This window comes from Hydra vulgaris, chromosome 06 (genome assembly GCF_038396675.1).
Source record: "Hydra vulgaris chromosome 06, alternate assembly HydraT2T_AEP".
Taxonomy (NCBI): Eukaryota; Metazoa; Cnidaria; class Hydrozoa; order Anthoathecata; family Hydridae; genus Hydra; species Hydra vulgaris.
This window is the reverse complement of record NC_088925.1, coordinates 28,152,460-28,171,716: the sequence shown is the minus strand read 5'-3', so window position 1 is coordinate 28,171,716 and position 19,257 is coordinate 28,152,460. Positions and strand designations below refer to the sequence as shown.

The 19,257-nt window shown below is 28.3% G+C and overlaps 1 protein-coding gene across 1 annotated transcript; it reads left to right on the top strand.

Annotated features, from left to right (window-relative positions):
• The first annotated feature begins 4,837 nt into the window (after positions 1-4,837).
• Positions 4,838-5,476, top strand: LOC124814471 (twist-related protein). The gene has a single exon (XM_065798619.1). The coding sequence runs from the start codon at positions 4,838-4,840 to the stop codon at positions 5,474-5,476; it is 639 nt and encodes a 212-aa protein (XP_065654691.1).
• Positions 5,477-19,257: the final 13,781 nt, after the last annotated feature.

The window sequence follows — 19,257 nt, the reverse complement described above, 5'->3', positions numbered from 1 at the left end:
CGACAATATCATCATGTTCAGCATGCCATCTTCAAACTTGTTTGGATAATAAGGTTCAGTATTTTACATCTATTTAATATCTACTGTACCCTTGTACCTGTTAGGATGTTGATAAAATAATTTAAAGAAAAAACTTACCTTCCATTTCATAAGGCTGTTATTGCACTTGGAGATAAGTTTTATAAACATTCTTCCACCTTTTTCATATTTGTTCAAATGATCTCTAATTTTCAGCAAATCCAAAATAATTTCAGAAACTTCTTTCTTAGAGAGTCCCTGGTGGGAACTCGTCATCTGGATGTAACACTTTCAAATGTTCTTTTTTTACACTCTTAACTTTGTCATCTAATCTTCTGTCTATTGAACCACGATCTTTAATTAAAAGAAACTTTCCAGTTTTTAATGCTGCCTGTCCACGTTTTTTATTTTCTGTGCACCAATCTACTGCCTCTAATAATTGATTTTCTTTAGCTCTTATGTCCTTTCTGTAAAATGTTGCTTTAGCTCGAGTTTCTGGTTGTGTTTTTGTTCTACTTCTCTTTCTACCAGCAGAAATCTTAAAATTAAATTGCGGTTCTCCCATACTATTATTTTATTTAAACAATAAAAGTAAAGAATATACATACTTGATTAGAGATTATGAGTACAAAAGCTATTCTAAGTGAGCTTTTGGAGAAGCTTTTGGATTTTACCTAATATAATACAGTATTTATGGGGGAAATCGTGTAGTTTTTATACTAGCTAAAATGCTATCTCTTGTTGGAGTTAGCAAGCCTCCTCATATATCATACTACACTGATTTCTGATATAATAAGAAAAAACTTTTGAAATTTCAGTAATTTTTCATCCATATAAATACAATTATGTTCCTTGTAGTTTTTAAGAGGCATCTTTGAAAAAATCAAAAAATTCACTGTGCTAATTCTCACTAAATATGGCAAAGCAAGAATAACGACTTCCAGGGAAGAAAAACCCTATAATAGGTATTTTCAAATCACAAAAAAAATTTCAAATAGTTGACCTGTAACGGATGTACTCCATTTTGAAAATTTGCGTAGCTTTTAAGGGAATTCTACTTGTACGCATTTTTATAACTTATTTTGGTAATAACCAAAATAAGTAATAAAAAAATGAAAAATTACCAAGCTAGCACTTGCACTGAAACAATTTAATTTTTAAAAATATCTCTCCGATTAAAAAATCATAAAATTATATTTTTTCACTACTCTTTTTTCTAAATTTAAAAAAGTACATTTTACCATAAAAATTGAAACACCCTAATAATATTGACTTCGACAGCGGAGACCCGAGTTTGATTCCCGGTCAAGGCATATTGTATTTTTTTTTTTTTGTTATAATGACGAATCAAATAAAAATAAACTATACTTAAGGCGGACGTTTTTTTCAGGCATTATATAAGGGGTGGCATATATGCTACCTCTTTACAATTAAAAAGTTATGACCATGCATAATTTACACCAATTTACAAATACATTTTTGGGGGAGGAAAGAGGGGGGGGGGTTTCAAGGTCACAACTTTTGCCATTTACAAAATTTTTCTACCAAATTTAAAATCTGTCAATAAATTTACATTTAGTTTTAGATAGTTAAGTTGAAAATTTTACTACATTAATGCCCTCACGTTTGGACAGAAGGGCAAGCGTTTTAGGGCTTTTTTGTTCTCAGGCTTCCGCCATCCCAGTGTTTGGCAAGGCCTCCTCATTTGGCATAGGTATAAACAAACATACTTAATATTTACGTCATGCATTATTGCGGCATTTTTTTTTGGAATTAAAAATTGATTTGCAATATGCTATTGTCCAGTTAGGTTATGCGAAAACGTGGTAAGGTTAGTTGTACGAAAGATAGAAAGATTGTATTGCGTGAAAAAAGAGTTGAAGAGTTGTGTGGAAAAGTGTTTATAAAGCAACTTTTTGTATCTTTCTTTTCAAAATTTAAGTAATGGTTATTCAAAATATTTTAATGAATTTTTTTTATTTTGTTACCCCTACCTTATTTTATAAAGTTATTCAAAAATATTTTTATTTTTTCAAAATTTACTAATTAAAAAAATAAAAATGAAGCAAAAATGTTTCTGGTAGAAAAAACTAAAGCAACTAAATGATATGAGTTAAATTTTAATATTGTTTTAATTTATTACCTAAAAATAAATATTACAATAACAAACAAGTTTAAACAAGTTTCTTATGATATGGTTAAAACAGAGTATTTAAAAAAAAAAAATTTACAGTCAATTTTGCAATCTGTGAAGATAGTTGTGTACTTTAGCCAAATGAAGTTATAAAAAAATTAATATGGCGAGAAATAAATACAATATTATTACAAGAAATTGCATAATTAGTGATTATATTAAAGGATTAACTCAAAAAGAATTAAAAGTATAATATTAATAAATCTGTCATACCAAGATTAATAAAAAAAACCACGAAAAACAACAACCCGTTAAGATAAATTAATTATTAGACAAATAAAAAAAATATCCTGCAATTTTATCGACTGAAGTTTTAAGGAACTAAGAGTTAAATATAACAGACAGAACCATCAGAAATAGAGCTCTAGAGGCTTAATTACCAAGTCGGCGGCCAGCTTGTAAGCCAATCATATTTAAAAAAAATCGATTAGCAAGGATAAATTTTGCCAAAACTTATGGGAAATGGACTATGTAACAATGGAAAACTGTACTTTTTTCCGACGAATCCAAATTTAACTTAATTCAATCTGATGGTATGAAATATGTTGGACTTAGTTATTATAATACCTAGCCAAATTTGACTATTTTTTTTCTCTCTCTCTCCCTCAATTTTTGATCTTTTACTATCAATAGTTGCAAGTGCGTGGAGAGCAAATGGTTTTATGATCCAGTTATCTAGAAACACTAACACCAAATATATAAGTTTAACATAAAATATGAGTAACCAAAACAAATTTTAAGCTTTTTTTTACAAGAATTTTATTTTGAACAAGTTCTTTTTAAATTCATTTACAATAAAAGAATATTTAATAAAAGCTTAATAAGCATGGTCGATTAGTATAGAGTAACTATATTTAGGACATATATTTCTGCTACGATGTATAACTATGATTTAGCCATAAGTATACCACAACATTTAAACATATTTAATTTAAAATAACAAATAAAAATAATTTAAGTAGCGTAAATGTTTGTCCAATCATAAGCATCACAATATATTGAGGCTGGGGTGATGTATGATTAGTGTATTGAGGCTGGGGGGTGAAGCTCCCAAAACCATTAATCAAATAAAATTTAATAGATGTTACCTTGAAAATTTTTTTCAAAAGATTAAAGTATTTTCAAAATACAACTTCTTACTTTTAACATAATATTTACTTTGTTTGCTATTTTTTTAGAAAAATTGAAGAATTTTATAGATTACGTGAAAATAAAAAAAAAGATTACGTTTAAATTTTTGGTCTAAAACCAAAATTTTAAATTTAACGTTTTGAAAAATGTGTTATTGTTATTTAAAAAGATAAACTTAAAGAAATATCTTTCTTGAGAGTAATTTATTGAGTAGAAATTAACCCTCAGTAATTTTTTTGTGGAAATCGACGCATGTCATGCAATTTTCAGAACTTCGACATCAACTATTGAAATATAATTTTATGGTTTTTCTTTTGAAATATAATATTTTTTAGTTATATGTTGTATTTTTATTTATCCTTTTATTCCAAATAAAAAACTACTGATTAATCCGATTTCTCTCACAAAAAACCATGACGTCATATATGCAATTTAAGCAGCATAATAATAATAAAATAAATAGTTGTATATCGATAGAATTTAAAATATTTAATTTTAAAATTTAACTTTTTTTACACCTTTATTTTTATCTAGTCTTTTATATAAATTTTTTTTTAACTATTATTAAATTTAGATAGAATGCTAGATAAAAATAAAGGAACTACTAATTACTGGTTGTGAGCTACATCTTGAAATTACTTTGATGTCTACCGCTTGATGAACTTCCATCTGTTCAATGGTGCAGTCAATTGCATAACTTTTAACTGCCGACAAAAGTGTTAGATTCTTAAGACGTTAATATGAAAATAATTTTTTTTTTTTTTAACTTTAAACTTTAGTGTTGACTTTAAAAATGTGATGACGATTATTGATGGTAAAAGTTACTATTTATTTGCCTATTGTAACCAAGAAGCAGAAATAAAAAAAAATTTATACTTAAAAAAATTTTATACGAGGGAAAAAAAAACAACTACCGAACCCAGATATTCAAAGCTTAAATACAAATGATTCATTTACGTTCTGAAACCTAATTTACAAAATTGAGCATTTAAGTTTTAAAATTATATAAAAAATTTGAAATGAAATATATAAATTTTTTTGGATCAAAAAATTTTAAATACTTAAAAAACCTCAAAAAAACAACAAACAAAAAAAATGACAGTGGTAAAAAAAATCAAAAAAGACAACAAGTTCATTTCTTTAAAGTATGACTCGTTTAGATTTTTTTTTTGAAACCTTGCTGACTCGTAAAAGTTTTAACTTGAGAGCATAACCTAAAATGTAAATATGTAAAATCTTTTACGAAAAGTTTTTTCCGAACATGAATAATATATGAATGTTTTAAAATTAGGAATTTCGCTCTCACCAAAACTGCTTTTGATTGGTTAAACATGTGTTTTTTTGTTTTTTCGATATTATTTTTTCGCTTTTAGAGATCATTATCGAATTTACGCTTTGTTACTTTTGTATAAGACATTCAATTTAAAGATATTTAAATATTTAAATATGCGTTTAATTTTATCAGAGTAAATTTAGATGAACCGTTTTACTAAAATGAACGCATGTAGTTTCAACTTTCAAGCAAGTCTATCTGAAGAAAGAGTTGGTAACTCTTCCGCAACCACTTTAAGTGAGCATACCGACAATACACCTTCGATGTACCAACAGTACAATCATAGCCAAGGATATGAATATCGAAGCTCAGAACAATATAATAACTCTTTTTCCGAGTTAAGTCGTCAAGTTTCCCCAGTAGAAGAATCTAGTCCACACGGGATGATATTTCATTCAACGCTACCCTTTTATTCAAGTACAAATCTTCTAAACTCATGGAATGGTCACAATGGTATTGACTATCGTATGCATAATATGGCAATTAGTTTTCAAAAACTGTCAAAACAGAAACGAGGTCGAATGAGCACGCAAAAGAGAATGCTGGTAAATGCTAGAGAGAGAGAAAGAATGAGAGTTTTAAACAAAGCTTTCGAATCTTTACGAGACGCTTTACCTTGCTATATTGCTGACGGACATATGGCAAAGATTACAACACTTAGATTGGCGATAAACTATATAAACGCATTAAACCAAGTTTTAACTGAAAATAAATCAACTGAAACAAACGTTTTAGATTCAATTGAGAATTCGTTAGAAAAAACACAAGAAACAATAATAAAAAACGTTCTAAAAACGTAAAGAAATAATAATATTTAGCTGTGTGTGTGTGTATATATATATATATATATATATATATATATATATATATATATATATATATATATATATATATACACATATATATAAATATATATATGTGCACAATATATATATATATATATATATATGCAATATATATATATATATATATATATATATATAAATATATTTATATATATATATATGTGCTTTATATATATATATATATATATATATATATATATATATGTGCACTATATATATGCACTTTATATATATATATATATATATATATATATATATATATATATGCACATGTTTATATGTATATGTTTTGATAAATATCGATATATGTTGTATTAAGTTAGCAATGCATTTCTCTTCTCTGCTTAAGGTTGATTTTTTTTTTAATTGCTCAAAATATAATTTAATATAATATAAAACAATTTAATAAAATAAAATAATTTAACCGAAGAAAATAAAGCTTTATTATCGGATTAAAATTATTGTACTTTTTCTCATTTAACTTTTTTAATATATATATATATATATATATATATATTTATATATATATATATATATATATATATATATATATATATATATATATATATATATATATATATATATATATATATATGTATATTATATATATATACATATATATATAAACATATATATATATATATATATATATATATATATATATATACATATATATATATATATATATATATATATATATATATATATATATATACATAAATATATATATATATATATATATATATATATATATATATAATAAAGATAAAAATAAATATATAAAGTAAGTTGATCAAATAGTGAAAATAAGAAATTGTAAAACTTTGAAAAAAATGGTATCTTGATGTCCATCTAACATATGTCAACCATATGGTCTTGAGCTTAAAATAAAACTCCATTTAGAAAACAAATAAAATAAAAACCTATTGATTTCGCATTAGATTAGCATTAGGTTCACATAAAACAAATAGCAACAAAGATGTTAAGTCAATTCTACGATGTTATTGTAAGTCAAGCGGTTTTCTAAACCATCTAATTTTTAATACTTCTATCAAAAATTGATCGCGCTTTTAACTCCACCGAAAAGATAAAAAACATAGGAAAAACTTTAATATATATATTTTTTTAATTTTGTTTTTTTTCTTTTTCAAGTCTTTCAAAACTCATATATTTAAATATAAAAAAAAACATAAAAATGAAATTTTAATTGTAAACAAGTTTTGGGTTAAATAATAATAGTTAATTTAGTGTTTTTTAAATAAATTAGGTTATCTTAGTTAGAAAGCCTTAGCAAAATGCGAATAAAATAGCTAAATGCGAATAAAATAATCACATTTGCATTCACATGTGTATGTCAAATTGATTGAAGGTTAAAGAAATGAAAAAAGAAAATTATTTAAAAAAGGTTAACAGTTTGGTGAATCTCCTAACTAAATATATTGATCATATACATATACAGTATTGGACAAAACATTTGCAACCAACATCGAACAATGCTAAAAAGTGTTTCTAATTTTACATGTCTTAAAAACGAAACGAACTATACTACCACACCAAACAGTTCAGGAGTCTGGAGTCATAGGCACACAGGCAGAATTTCGTTGACAAGTGCCATTTTGCAGCGGACAAAACAAGTGCAACTTTTTTGGTATGTTTCATTTTCTTAAGTCTGGTCCGTTTCAACGTCACGGAAGTTTTTTAATAATTAAAGGAAGTATCCAGAAGTTTCCAGAAGTTTCTAGAAGCATGCAGAAGCTTTCCAGAAGCAAGCAAGAAGTTTCCAGAAGAAGCATCTGGAAGCATCCAGTAGCATCCAGAAATATCCATAAACATTCAGAAGCATCCAGACGCATCCAGAAGCATCGAAAAGAAGCATCTAGAATCTTCCAGAACAGGTTTACACAGGTTCATTTTACTATATAAGAGACATGTAAATCAGCATGTAATTCAGTCAGTATATGGAAGTCAATCAGTCAGTATTATCAAGACAGTTTATCGAAGTGAGTTTTATCAAAGTGTTTTATCAAAGAACATCAATACAAGAAGTGAAATACAACAAGTGTTTCATTACATCAATACAGTCCACATCCAACCAAGACGTTGTGTTCCACAGAGCATTATTGTATCATCACAAGGTAAATGCAACACGGTAAGCCTTGAGAAGCGTGATTATTTATTTTTATTATTTTTATGACTTCAAGTGCAAAAATGGCTCCCAACAGTCTTGGATTGGAACTAAGAAAGAAAACTATTGGCGATTACGTAAGTGGAATGTCACAAAAAAGTATTTGTGATAAATATCGCGTGAAAAAATGGACCGTATCAAGACTATGTTCCAAATATCGTTCTACGGGGAAGTTGTTAGCAGATAACAAAGGTGGAAGACCGCGTTCCACCACTTCTAGAGAGGATTCTATGATCGCCAGATCCGTCAAGAAGGATCCCTGGACATCATCAGTCGAGATGCAAAAGCAATTAGAGCTGCCTGTATTGGACTGAATAATCAGACGACGTGCTTTTGAAGCCGGATTGTTTTCTCGACGCCCTGCAAAGTAACCGCTGATTTTACTAAAAAACCAGAAGAAAAGACTCCTGTTTGCTACATCTCATATTGGCTGGAATGTGCAGAAATGGCGAACTGTCCTGTTCAGTGATGAATCAAAGTTCAACATCATTGGGAGCGATGGCATTTGCCGTGTACGTCGACCGGCCGGAAAACGCCTCGATTTACGTTACTGCCATAAAACCGTGAAGCACGGTGGAGGCAATGTAATGGTCTGGGGGTGTTTTTTTGCTAACGGTCTAGGTCCAATACATCGAAACGATAGAATAATGGACCGTTTCATGTATAAAAATATCCTGAAAGATGTTATGTTACCTCATGCTGAATGGAATATGCCAATAAAATGGGTTTTTCAGCAAGACAAAGATTTGAAACACACTGCAAAAGTAGTCAAGCAGTGGTTTCAAGACAACCACCTATCGGTGATGGATTGGCCGCCTCAATCTCTGGATCAATTCTATCGAGAACTGTGGGAGATAATCAACCGCAGAATTAATCGTGAAGGTGTTCGTAACTGTTGTTCGTAACTGGTGATCAACTGTTTGAACAAATCCAAAAGGCCTGGGCAGCAATTCCACAAAGTTTCATTGATCACCTGATTTAATCTATGTCTCGAAGATGCAAGGCTGTGATTGACAACAAAGGATTCGCCACAAAATATTGATAGCGAAATACAGCTTGGTCAACATTTTGTCGAGTTGCACTTGTTTTGTCCAGAAGGAAATCAACTTTTTTTAATACTTTTGATTAATTTATTAATTTTTGTGTACAAATAATGGACTTTGTGATGAATAAAACTTGAAGAACTTTGTCTCTAAACAGTTACATAGTTATTTCTCTAAATTGAAAAAATGCAGCACTTTTATATAAAGAAACTAAATTAGCATTATTTGGTTGCACTCGTTCCGATACTGTATATACTTTTTAATAAACCAATGGCATTTTCGATGATCGTTCTTAATCAAGCGTTAGAATGACCATCAAAATACGGCAAGAATGGTTTTGAAATTCCGTAAGAATGACTTTTGAAAATATAAAAGGTTAACTAATTAATGAAACACAAACAAGGGATTATGAGATTTTCTGTTAATTTTTTGATTTTTAAATTTTTTTCTTTATTATGACGCAATTTTGTAATTTTTAAAGATTTTATCAATAAAAACTTTAGTGAAATTTTTTACGGACAAGTAAATGTGATAACGGCAATAGGTTTTAGATTAGGACACATCTCGAGTAAAGTTAAAAAGAAATTTTACACAACTATCAACTTTTGAAAAACTGAAACTCGAAATTAAATTAAGTTTTTAAACTTTTCTTATTTAGAGAAATTAAAAGACTATATGTATCCTTAACACCTGATCGTTAATATGTATCCTTAACACCTGATCGTTAATATGTATCCTTAACACCTGATCGTTAATATGTATCCTTAACACCTGATCGTTAATATGTATCCTTAACACCTGATCGTTAATGCAAAAATAATTTTGGACAAAAATGTTTTTGCTCACTGGAAAAATTTGGATAAAACTTGTTTTTTATTACTTTTCTATTATTTGTATGCTTGACATATGGTTTTTAATTGGAAGTTTGGCTAAATATTGCAATAGTTTCATTTTTTTAATTAAAAATATAATATAAAAAACAAACTATTTTGAATTATTTTTACATTAAAATAAAATTTACTAGTATTTGTTACATTAGTGTTAAATGTATTCGTGCTTTCTTGCGACCATCCGTCAGTGCTTTGCGCCAAAAACCACTTAAAACAATAAAAAGAACTGTCTTCTATTTTATTTTGATGTTGACTGCATTAGCTTTTAATAATATTTTTTAACAACTTTTTTTTGTTATTGTTTTATTCTTCATTATGGATTTAGTTAATAAAAGGATTTACTATCAAACAAAATATCTATAAGTATAAAAACAGACTTATATATCTCATAAATAAATTAAAACTACAACAAATAAATAAATTAAAACTACAACAAATAAATAAATTAAAACTACAACAAATAAATAACAACTACTTATTACTTAAAAAAATAAAAATACAAAACAACTGCAACAGTAAATTTTCAATACACAATATTAAAAGTTCGGTTAAACCCCGGGTAAATACAATTTTGAACATTTCGCGCGTAATTTGCACACAAAAAGTGGGTTTAGATTAAACAGAAAAAGTTACAAGAAAATAAAGTAGGTAGTTTAATCTAAGATTGTCATATTATGTCTCCTTCTTTAACAAAAACCTCAACAATACAAAAAATACGTGGAAAGGAATGAAAGAAATCAAACCCTCACAAAACATCAAAACTTCCACACCAATTAAATCTTACATCCTCAAATCTAATGGTAACACTATCTCAGACAGGATGGCTGTTGCTAACATTTTCAACAATTACAATGAAACAATACTATGCCCACCCAAAAGTAAAATGATTTCTTCTAAAAGTATCTTCTTTGAATATTTGAAAAATTCTTATTTTTCTTTTTCTTTCCAGTGACTGAAAATGCGGTGTCTGATTTTAAACAAAAATTTACAAAATGGTAAAAGTTTAGGCCCAAATAGTTATCCCTACACACCTTCTTAAACTTACTTCTAATGTTATTTGCAAGCTTCTTTGTTCCATATTGAATAATTCTTTTTATAAAGGCATTTTTCCAGATGTTTTTAAGATAACTCAACTCACTCACTTATTAAAATAACTGAAACTATTAGAAAAGCTCTTGACAATAAACTCTTTGCATGTGGAGTGTTTCTTGACTTGAAGAAAGCTTTTGATTCTGTTGATCACTCCATTCTCCTAAGAAAATTGGAGCACTACGGTGCTTGAGGTATTGCTCTCCAATCGTTTTCATCACATCTTCTTAATAGATTGCAATTTGTCTCTATCAATGATGCCAAATATTTTTCAATAAAATGCTCCACAGGTGCACCCCAAAATTCTGTGTTAGGAATATTGCTTTTCCTTATTTTTATAAATTATCTTAATATCTCTCTAAAATTTTCAATAGCTTCAATAGTTTCAACCATTTTCTGCCGACACCAACTTAGTCATGACAAACAAATCATTAAAAAAATTAACGAACATATTAATCATGATTTATCCGATCTACATCAAAGGCTTCGTTTTAACAAACTAAGTCTTAATACCAACAAAACTGAACTCATTATTTTTTAGTTAAGTCTAAAATGTATAAAAAGCTAAACTTTAGACTAAGTGGCCAAAAAATCTTTCCCGTAATTTCATTAAAATATCTTGGAATCAAAATCGACTCAAATCTATCCTTTTTCTCTCATTTTATAAACTTAGTAGGGAAATTGTGTAGATCAAATGGGATGCTAGCCAAAATTCGTCACTATGTCAATTATGAAACTTTACTCAATATATACAATGCAAATTTTGGCACAAATCACATCTCAGATGTGCTTATCAGGTTTGGGGACAAATTATAAACTACAAATAAATAAACTACAAAACAAGATTTTAAAAATAATATACTTTCAACGATATCATTCTAATTCTGACATTCTTTACTTTCTATCAAAAATACTAAAATTATGTGATCTTGTTTATCTATTAAATTGTCTATTCTTCTGAAACCATAAACAAGTAAAAGTTGCTCCGTCATTCTCCAATTTTTTCACCACTAAAAAAAGTTCTCGTTATTATCTTCGATCTTTTAGTTTTTAAATTATCTACCTCAAATTGTTTTTCGGTTAAATACGGTAATAATTCTATCATAAACCAATGCATAAAATCGTGGTATAATATACCTCTTCATTTTCAATCAATTTATTTTACAATTTAAAATCTATCTTTTTGACCATTTGTTAGAAAAATACTGTATTTAAAATGTTAGGCTCGTCATAGATTTATATTTTATTTACATTTGTATAACCATCCTTACTACTTATCAATATCATTTAATATTTATATGTGATATTTATATGTGATATTTATATGTGATATTTATATGTGGTATTTATATGTAATATTTATATGTGATATTTATATGTAATATTTATATGTGATATTTATATGTGATATTTATATGTGATATTTATCAATATTCTTATAACTATTATGCCGCAAACAAACTGTTGCGCAACTCAAAAAACAACATACAATAATAAAGATAAAGGTAGAAAGGAATTACAAAAATATCAAGAATTGATAACTGCAAAATAAATAAACTCTTTAATAACCTGTACACTTCATACTGTACAACATTTTATCAATAGCCTTAAATGCATTCATAAAAAACATTGTGGATTTAGAAAATGCATACTCCAATTAATTTTTTATAAGTTATACAAAATGATCTTGATAAAAACTTGTTTGTGGTGTCTTTCGAGACTTACAAAGAGCATTTGACTCAGTGAACCAGATTTAAATGATTGGACAATATGAGTGCAATTCTAAATAAAACTTTTAATATAAACAGAAAGATTTTATGCTCTTTATTTAAATGATGTTCTTTGAAATTGGAAGGCTCGATTTCGTTCTTGTAGATGAAGATATTTTTCTTATCTACAGTTTCTGTTGTTAGATTAATGACAACTTAGCGAGAAAAAGAAAAATGTGCCAAGTAGAACAAGTCAGGCAACTCGAGACTGGGTAAAACCATATCTAATAGATTCATCTGAACATATATTTTTTTTACTTATAGGTTTAGAAATCTATATCGGTCAATATATGTACTGTTAAAAGGCGTTACAATTTCAAATATGACCCAATTAATTTAACATTTTATAAATATTTTTTGATATTTTTCTAATATGTTGTATATTTTTATTATGTGATACTTTTGGATGAAGTACAACCAACCCTCAACTATATTCTACCTTGATCAGGTACCGGCTTGTTAAAATGCTTAACACCTAGGTCACTAGCTTGTTTATAAGTTATTTGAATGAATTCGACAAGGCAAACCTGCTCTTATGGCCAACTCACCCCGGTATACCCTACTCTTGTTTCAAATTTCAAATGTTTTTTAATTTTTTTTATGTTCCTCGAAATATATTAAATCGATATTTAAAAAAATATATTAAATCGATGACACTATTTACCAACAAAATTTACCAACAAGTTTGCAAGTTTCAAATGGTTTAGAAATATCTTATTTAGATGTGTGATCATGTCTGATCTGGCATTCTCTGCAGCATAAAAAAAGCTCTGGAGTTACAAAATTAGGTTGGTTACAACATTTTAAATAATATAAAATATAATAAAATATAATATAATATAATATAATATAATATAATATAATATAATATAATATAATATATATATATATATATATATATATATATATATATATATATATATATATATATATATATAATAGCATGAAATAGTTATTAACAATTTATTCTGAAAATCATTTAAGTGTTATTTCAAGCAAATCATATTAAAGAAAGTTGGAACAAGAAAAAGATTGAAATATTATATTTGGTGTTTCTTGAACATTATCACAACAAGGATTTTTGTAATATTTAATTCATTTATGAAACGCTAAATGGAGAAGTTTACATCACAAACATGTAAAGTAATTTACTTAGGTTCAAAACCCTTAAAATATATTTATTAAATTACTAGCTAAGAAAATATTATTGTAATATTTTTAATAGTAAAATAATTGTAAAGGAGATTAAAGAAGCAAATATTTATGCAGTATCTGATTAGCTTCAAGATATATCACATCAGGACTGCCTAATATCTTACCAATATGTTAATAGTTGAAGCATAACTTTTCTTCATCTTTTTGAGTCGAAAAAGGAACAAACAAAGCATGTTTGTTTACAGCATCACAAATAATAAATATTTTTAAATTTTTTAAATCTTGGATTAATATCCTACCTATCCAACAATTTTGCAAGTAACATGTTAAGAACATTTTATAGAACCCACATTAAACTTTCTGAACTAATTAGTTACAAAATTTTATTTGTATCGTGTAAGCTCATGGGTTAAACACATTTTTATTACATAGTTGTGATACTAGTACTATAATTGCAAATATTATTTATACGGAAAATTGTCGTCTTTTGTTCTTTGTAATAAGAGCAGCCGTGGGGCTAGGAACTTTCTAGTTGAATAGTTTTTCCCGGAGGTCTGTGATAAAAACTTTTAAGAGCGCCTTAATATATAATAGATAAATAAAAAATTAACAAAAACATATTCGTGTTTTGCTCGTTATAAGAGATATTTGAGTAATTGCGTCACTGAGCAAGTTAGACGTGTTTTATCGAAGTAAGCAACTTTAATATGAAAATGGAAATAAACATTTAAATAAAAATTTTTCTAAATATGCTAGACAAATAAAAATATTCTAAGCAATCAAAAAGAGAAGACATTTGGTCAAAACAGGAGTCTTAACCAAATGTCAAGATTCCTGTCTATGTTGTAAGATTGCCAGGAAGATCATTAATGTAAATAAGAAACAATGTAGGACCAAGGATAGAACCCTGAGGTACCCCTAATGTTACTGGAACTTAAAAAAAGTGTTGGGGTTTAAGGATGACTTTCATACTGCGGTTAAACAGAAATGATTCGACAATTTTTTTTATTATTTATTTGGGTGCTCCAACAAGTTCTAATGGTCTTATCATAGAGCACCGTGAAATAGCATTTAACCAGGAAGTTCACACCTCCTTCCTTACCATTGATGCTTATATATGGTCCGAGTCGGCTTCAAATCACGGTTTATTAAAATATAGTTTTAAAACCTCTTTACATGAACGGAGATCCTGTTTAGAAGCCAGGATTACACAGCAACTGCTTATCTAAAAAATTTACTCATATACATCATATAAAGCAAGCTTATGGAGAAAACCAGCATTTAAGGCGTAAATAGATATTTCAAGAGCAATCGCTTTGGCTTTGCTGTCCTTGTCTAATGCACGATATAGTCTTTCAGCAGTTAGCAAGTCAGCCGTATAACGAGAAGATTGAAAACCACATTGATTGTCAGAGAATAACTTGTTAGACTCAAAATTGAATGATAGAAACTTGTTGGTTAAAAACTTAGAGACCTAGATAATAATAGCGAAAAGACTGATCAACGATAGTTGTAGGAGTATGCAGAATCTTCCCCTGCGTTTTTAAAAATCAGAAGCATTTTAAAAAAAGCAGGAGATCTGACCCATGAATTAAAAATGGAACGTACATATAATGATTGTGAATGGCTGTAAAAGAAATTTTCAAAAGTAAACTTAATGCAGTAAATGAAGTGTTAGTGGAACAAGCGCATCAAATCGGCTTAGTTAATCATAATAAAATAAAAAGGTCAATTGTATTATAACTTTTGAGATAAAAATGAAATTTTAATGTAGGCCATTGTTGTTCTTGTTGTTAATGTAGTTCATGTAGGCCCCTCTCTAGCATCTAGCGGATATTTGAATGTAGACTCCTCTTTACATCTAATGAATGTTTTAATGTAGACTTATCTCTAGTAATTAATGGAGGTGTCACTTTAAATAAGTATATCTTTAAGTTAGACAAAATGACATACTGCTCATGCGTTAGTCTACGGATACTTATTTACAGGGTTATTCATTTATATACGCGCGTTTATTCATTCTTATATGCGCATTTATTCATTCTTATATGCGCGTTTATATCCGAGTCAACTACTCATAAAATCTCTGATATGACTTTGTATTGTTGTAAAATATTAACATTAATGTATTTGTAATAATGCAGTTGTCGTGAGATTATTGGAAAATTACGCCAACGTAATTACATGTATTTAAAGTTAATAATATAATGTTTTGTGGTTCTGAATTTAAGCTAAAAATGGATGATATTTGTAAATACAGGGTTATTCATTCTTATATGCGCGTTTATACATTTTTTATATGCGTGTTTATTCATTCTTATATGCGCACTTATTCGTTCTTATATGCGTGTTTATTCAATCTTATATACGTTTTAAAAAGCATATTCAACCAATTTTTCTTGTTTCTTTGTAAACGAGGTTAAAAATACTTAAGACGAAGACTTTTTACATTCGATGATGGTTTATTTAATTTAGTATTAGGTCTTTGTTTAATTTTATTATTAAATTTCTTGATTGATTAAGTTATTATTTATCTAATTATTAATTTATCTAGATTTAAATTTAATTATTTATAATTATTTTTAATATCAAATCTTTACCCTATGAATGGAAGAGAAAATAGCAGTGCCAATTTTAAAACAAGAAAATTTTTTACAAAAGAGCACATTGAAATGCTTGAGCATTTAGTTGAAAGGAATGAATCTACAACAAGCTTTTCAACTTCTCTTAATTTATCAAAGCGCACAGTTCAAAATCTTGTCGTTAAGTTAAACAGAGGAGAATTCGACGACATGAATGTATTCAAGTCATTTTCTGATAAAAAACGAGGTAAAGATTTTATAAACGCTCAAACAAAAAATATTATTGAATTATGCGTACAAGAAAACAATCTTTGTACGCAAGAAGCAATGAAAAAAAATCTTTCTGCAGCAGGCTTCAACATGTCTCAGCCTACTATTTCAAGAAAACTCAAACGCTCGGATTTATCAAGAAAGCGTGTTGTGCATGTGTCAGAAGAACGAAACTCAACACAAGTTATAGATGCACGCTATGCATTTGCAAGCGAAATTAATGGAATTTCAAATGAAAAACTTATTTATTTGGATGAAACTGGATTTAATGTGCACACCAACAGCATATATGGTTATTTTCTTAAAGGTGCGCCAGCAGTTTTACAGTCGTCTGCAAATCGTGGCAAGAATGTTAGTTTAATTTGTGCTGTTTCAACAATTGGAGTGCTGGCTTATGAAACAAAAAATGAAACAAAAGCTTAATCCAATAGAAGAATTTTTTTCTCTATTAAAGCATACTTACAAACAGGGAGAAAGGCCTTGGAATGCGAATGGGGCAATCAGAAAACTTAAAAATATTATGGATACTACAGAGTTTAATTTAAATCCATTTTACAACCATGTGTAGTTATATAAATCCAGCGCTGACTCGGCAACCATTTTTTAAATAAATAGCAGTGGCAACAACGTAATTTACATTTTATATATATCTATATAAAAACATTAAAACCTATTTATTGTTTATATTATTAAACGTTACCCAGTGACACTAATGAATTTACTCGTTTGTTTATAGTTGTTTTATTATCATTTCACTGCGAGTATATTATTTACAAATATCATCCTTTTCATCTAAAATTCAGAACCACAAAATTATATTATATTATTAACTTTAAATACATGTAATTACGTTGGGGTAATTTTCCAATAATTTCACGACAACTGCATTATTACAAATACATTAATGTTAATATTTCACAACAATATAAAGTTATATTAGAGATTTTATGAGTAGTTGACACGGATATAAACGCGCATATAAGAATGAATAAACACACATCTAAGAATAAATAAATGCGCTTATAAGAATATATAATTATAAGTATAAGTATAACTTATAACTTATAAGTATATAAAAATGAATAACCCTGTAACGTATCAAGTCACGTTAAATAAGTAGATCGTTAAATAAGCAAATAAATTAGGCAGTCAAGGCATCTTTGTTAACCCAGACGAACAAATTTAAAAAAAAACATACTTAATCTAGTTAAAAGCATTTACTTTTTCACGGGAAATATTATATTTTGCGGCATTTTTATAGTGAAAATTACTTCATAATTACTTTTAATAATATTTAACTTATGATTTATATTTTACAGTTGACTCTATCTAGAGGATTTTTACTCAAATAAGTGCACAAGGTACCGGAAACAAAGTTCGAGATATCGAGTAGTGGAGATATCAAAAGTCAACTATAGTCGATTTTTTATACCTTTACATTATAGTATGAAAGAAAACATATTTTTAGAAGCTTTTTTAAATAAGCAGGCTTTATCAAATGTTTGATTTCAAATGAAGATAGAAAAAAAAATCATTTAAACTATTAACAAGCCCTCTACCTTGATCCCAAAGAGATTTATGAATAGTACCAAATCTATAAAATAACTTTGTATCATAAAGAGGAGGCTGAATAAGTGCGAATTTCATAACTGCGAATCTGCATAAGTGCGAAGCAGTTGCAAAGACTGGCATAAGTGCGAACTGGCACAAGCGCGAACTGGCATAAGTGCGCTGAAAGAATTTGCAAACATTGGCATAAGTGCGAACTGGCATATGTGCGAATCAATTGCAAAAACTGGCATAAGTGCGAACTGGTACAAGCGCAAACTGGCATAAATGCGCCGAAAGAATTTGCAAACATTGGCATAAGTGCGAACTGGCATATGTGCGAATCAATTGCAAAAACTGGCATAAGTGCGAACTGGCACAAGCGCGAACTGGCATAAGTGCGCCGAAAGAATTTGCAAACATTGGCATACGTGCGAATTGGCATAAGTGCGAACTGGCATAAGTGCGAATTGGCATAAGTGCGAACTTGCTATATCGCCACTTATGCCAATTTGCACTTATGCCAATGTTTGCAAATTCTTTCGGCGCACTTATGCCAGTTCGCGCTTGTGCCAGTTCGCACTTATGCCAGTTTTTGCAATTGATTCGCACATATGCCAGTTCGCACTTATGCCAATGTTTGCAAATTCTTTTGGCGCACTTATGCCAGTTCGCGCTTGTGCTAGTTCGCACTTATGCCAGTTTTTGCAAGTGATTCGCACTTATGCCAGTTCGCGCTTGTGCCAGTTCGCACTTATGCCAGTCGCAATTATGCAGATTCGCAGTTATGAAATTCGCACTTATTCAGTCGCCCCATAATAAATTGTTAACTTTTTAATATATTTACTTTAATGATCAGTAATTATAATAATAATATACTTGTTTCCAAGTTTTGTTAAGGCAAGAGGTCCAATTAAGTCAATACCTGAAAATATTCTCAAGCTCATTAAATTTGATTGATCAATAGTACTTACTTTCTCAATGTTATTTAAAATACAAACCTAAACACAACAGACAAAAGTAACTTAGTAATAGTTATCTGCTTAGCTTTTAACTAAAGTTGTTTAATAAAATCTTATATAAAATTCCAATAAATATAAAGCATAATTATTACTATTGTTGCATAATAACATAACTCTTTCTTGCTATATCAACAACACTATAGTCTATGGACTCACTGAATCTTTTACATAACCAGTAAAAAA

Bases quoted from the DNA above. Each gene is read 5' to 3' on its own strand.
- LOC124814471 (XM_065798619.1), top strand. From the start codon at position 4,838: ATGAACGCATGTAGTTTCAACTTTCAAGCAAGTCTATCTGAAGAAAGA.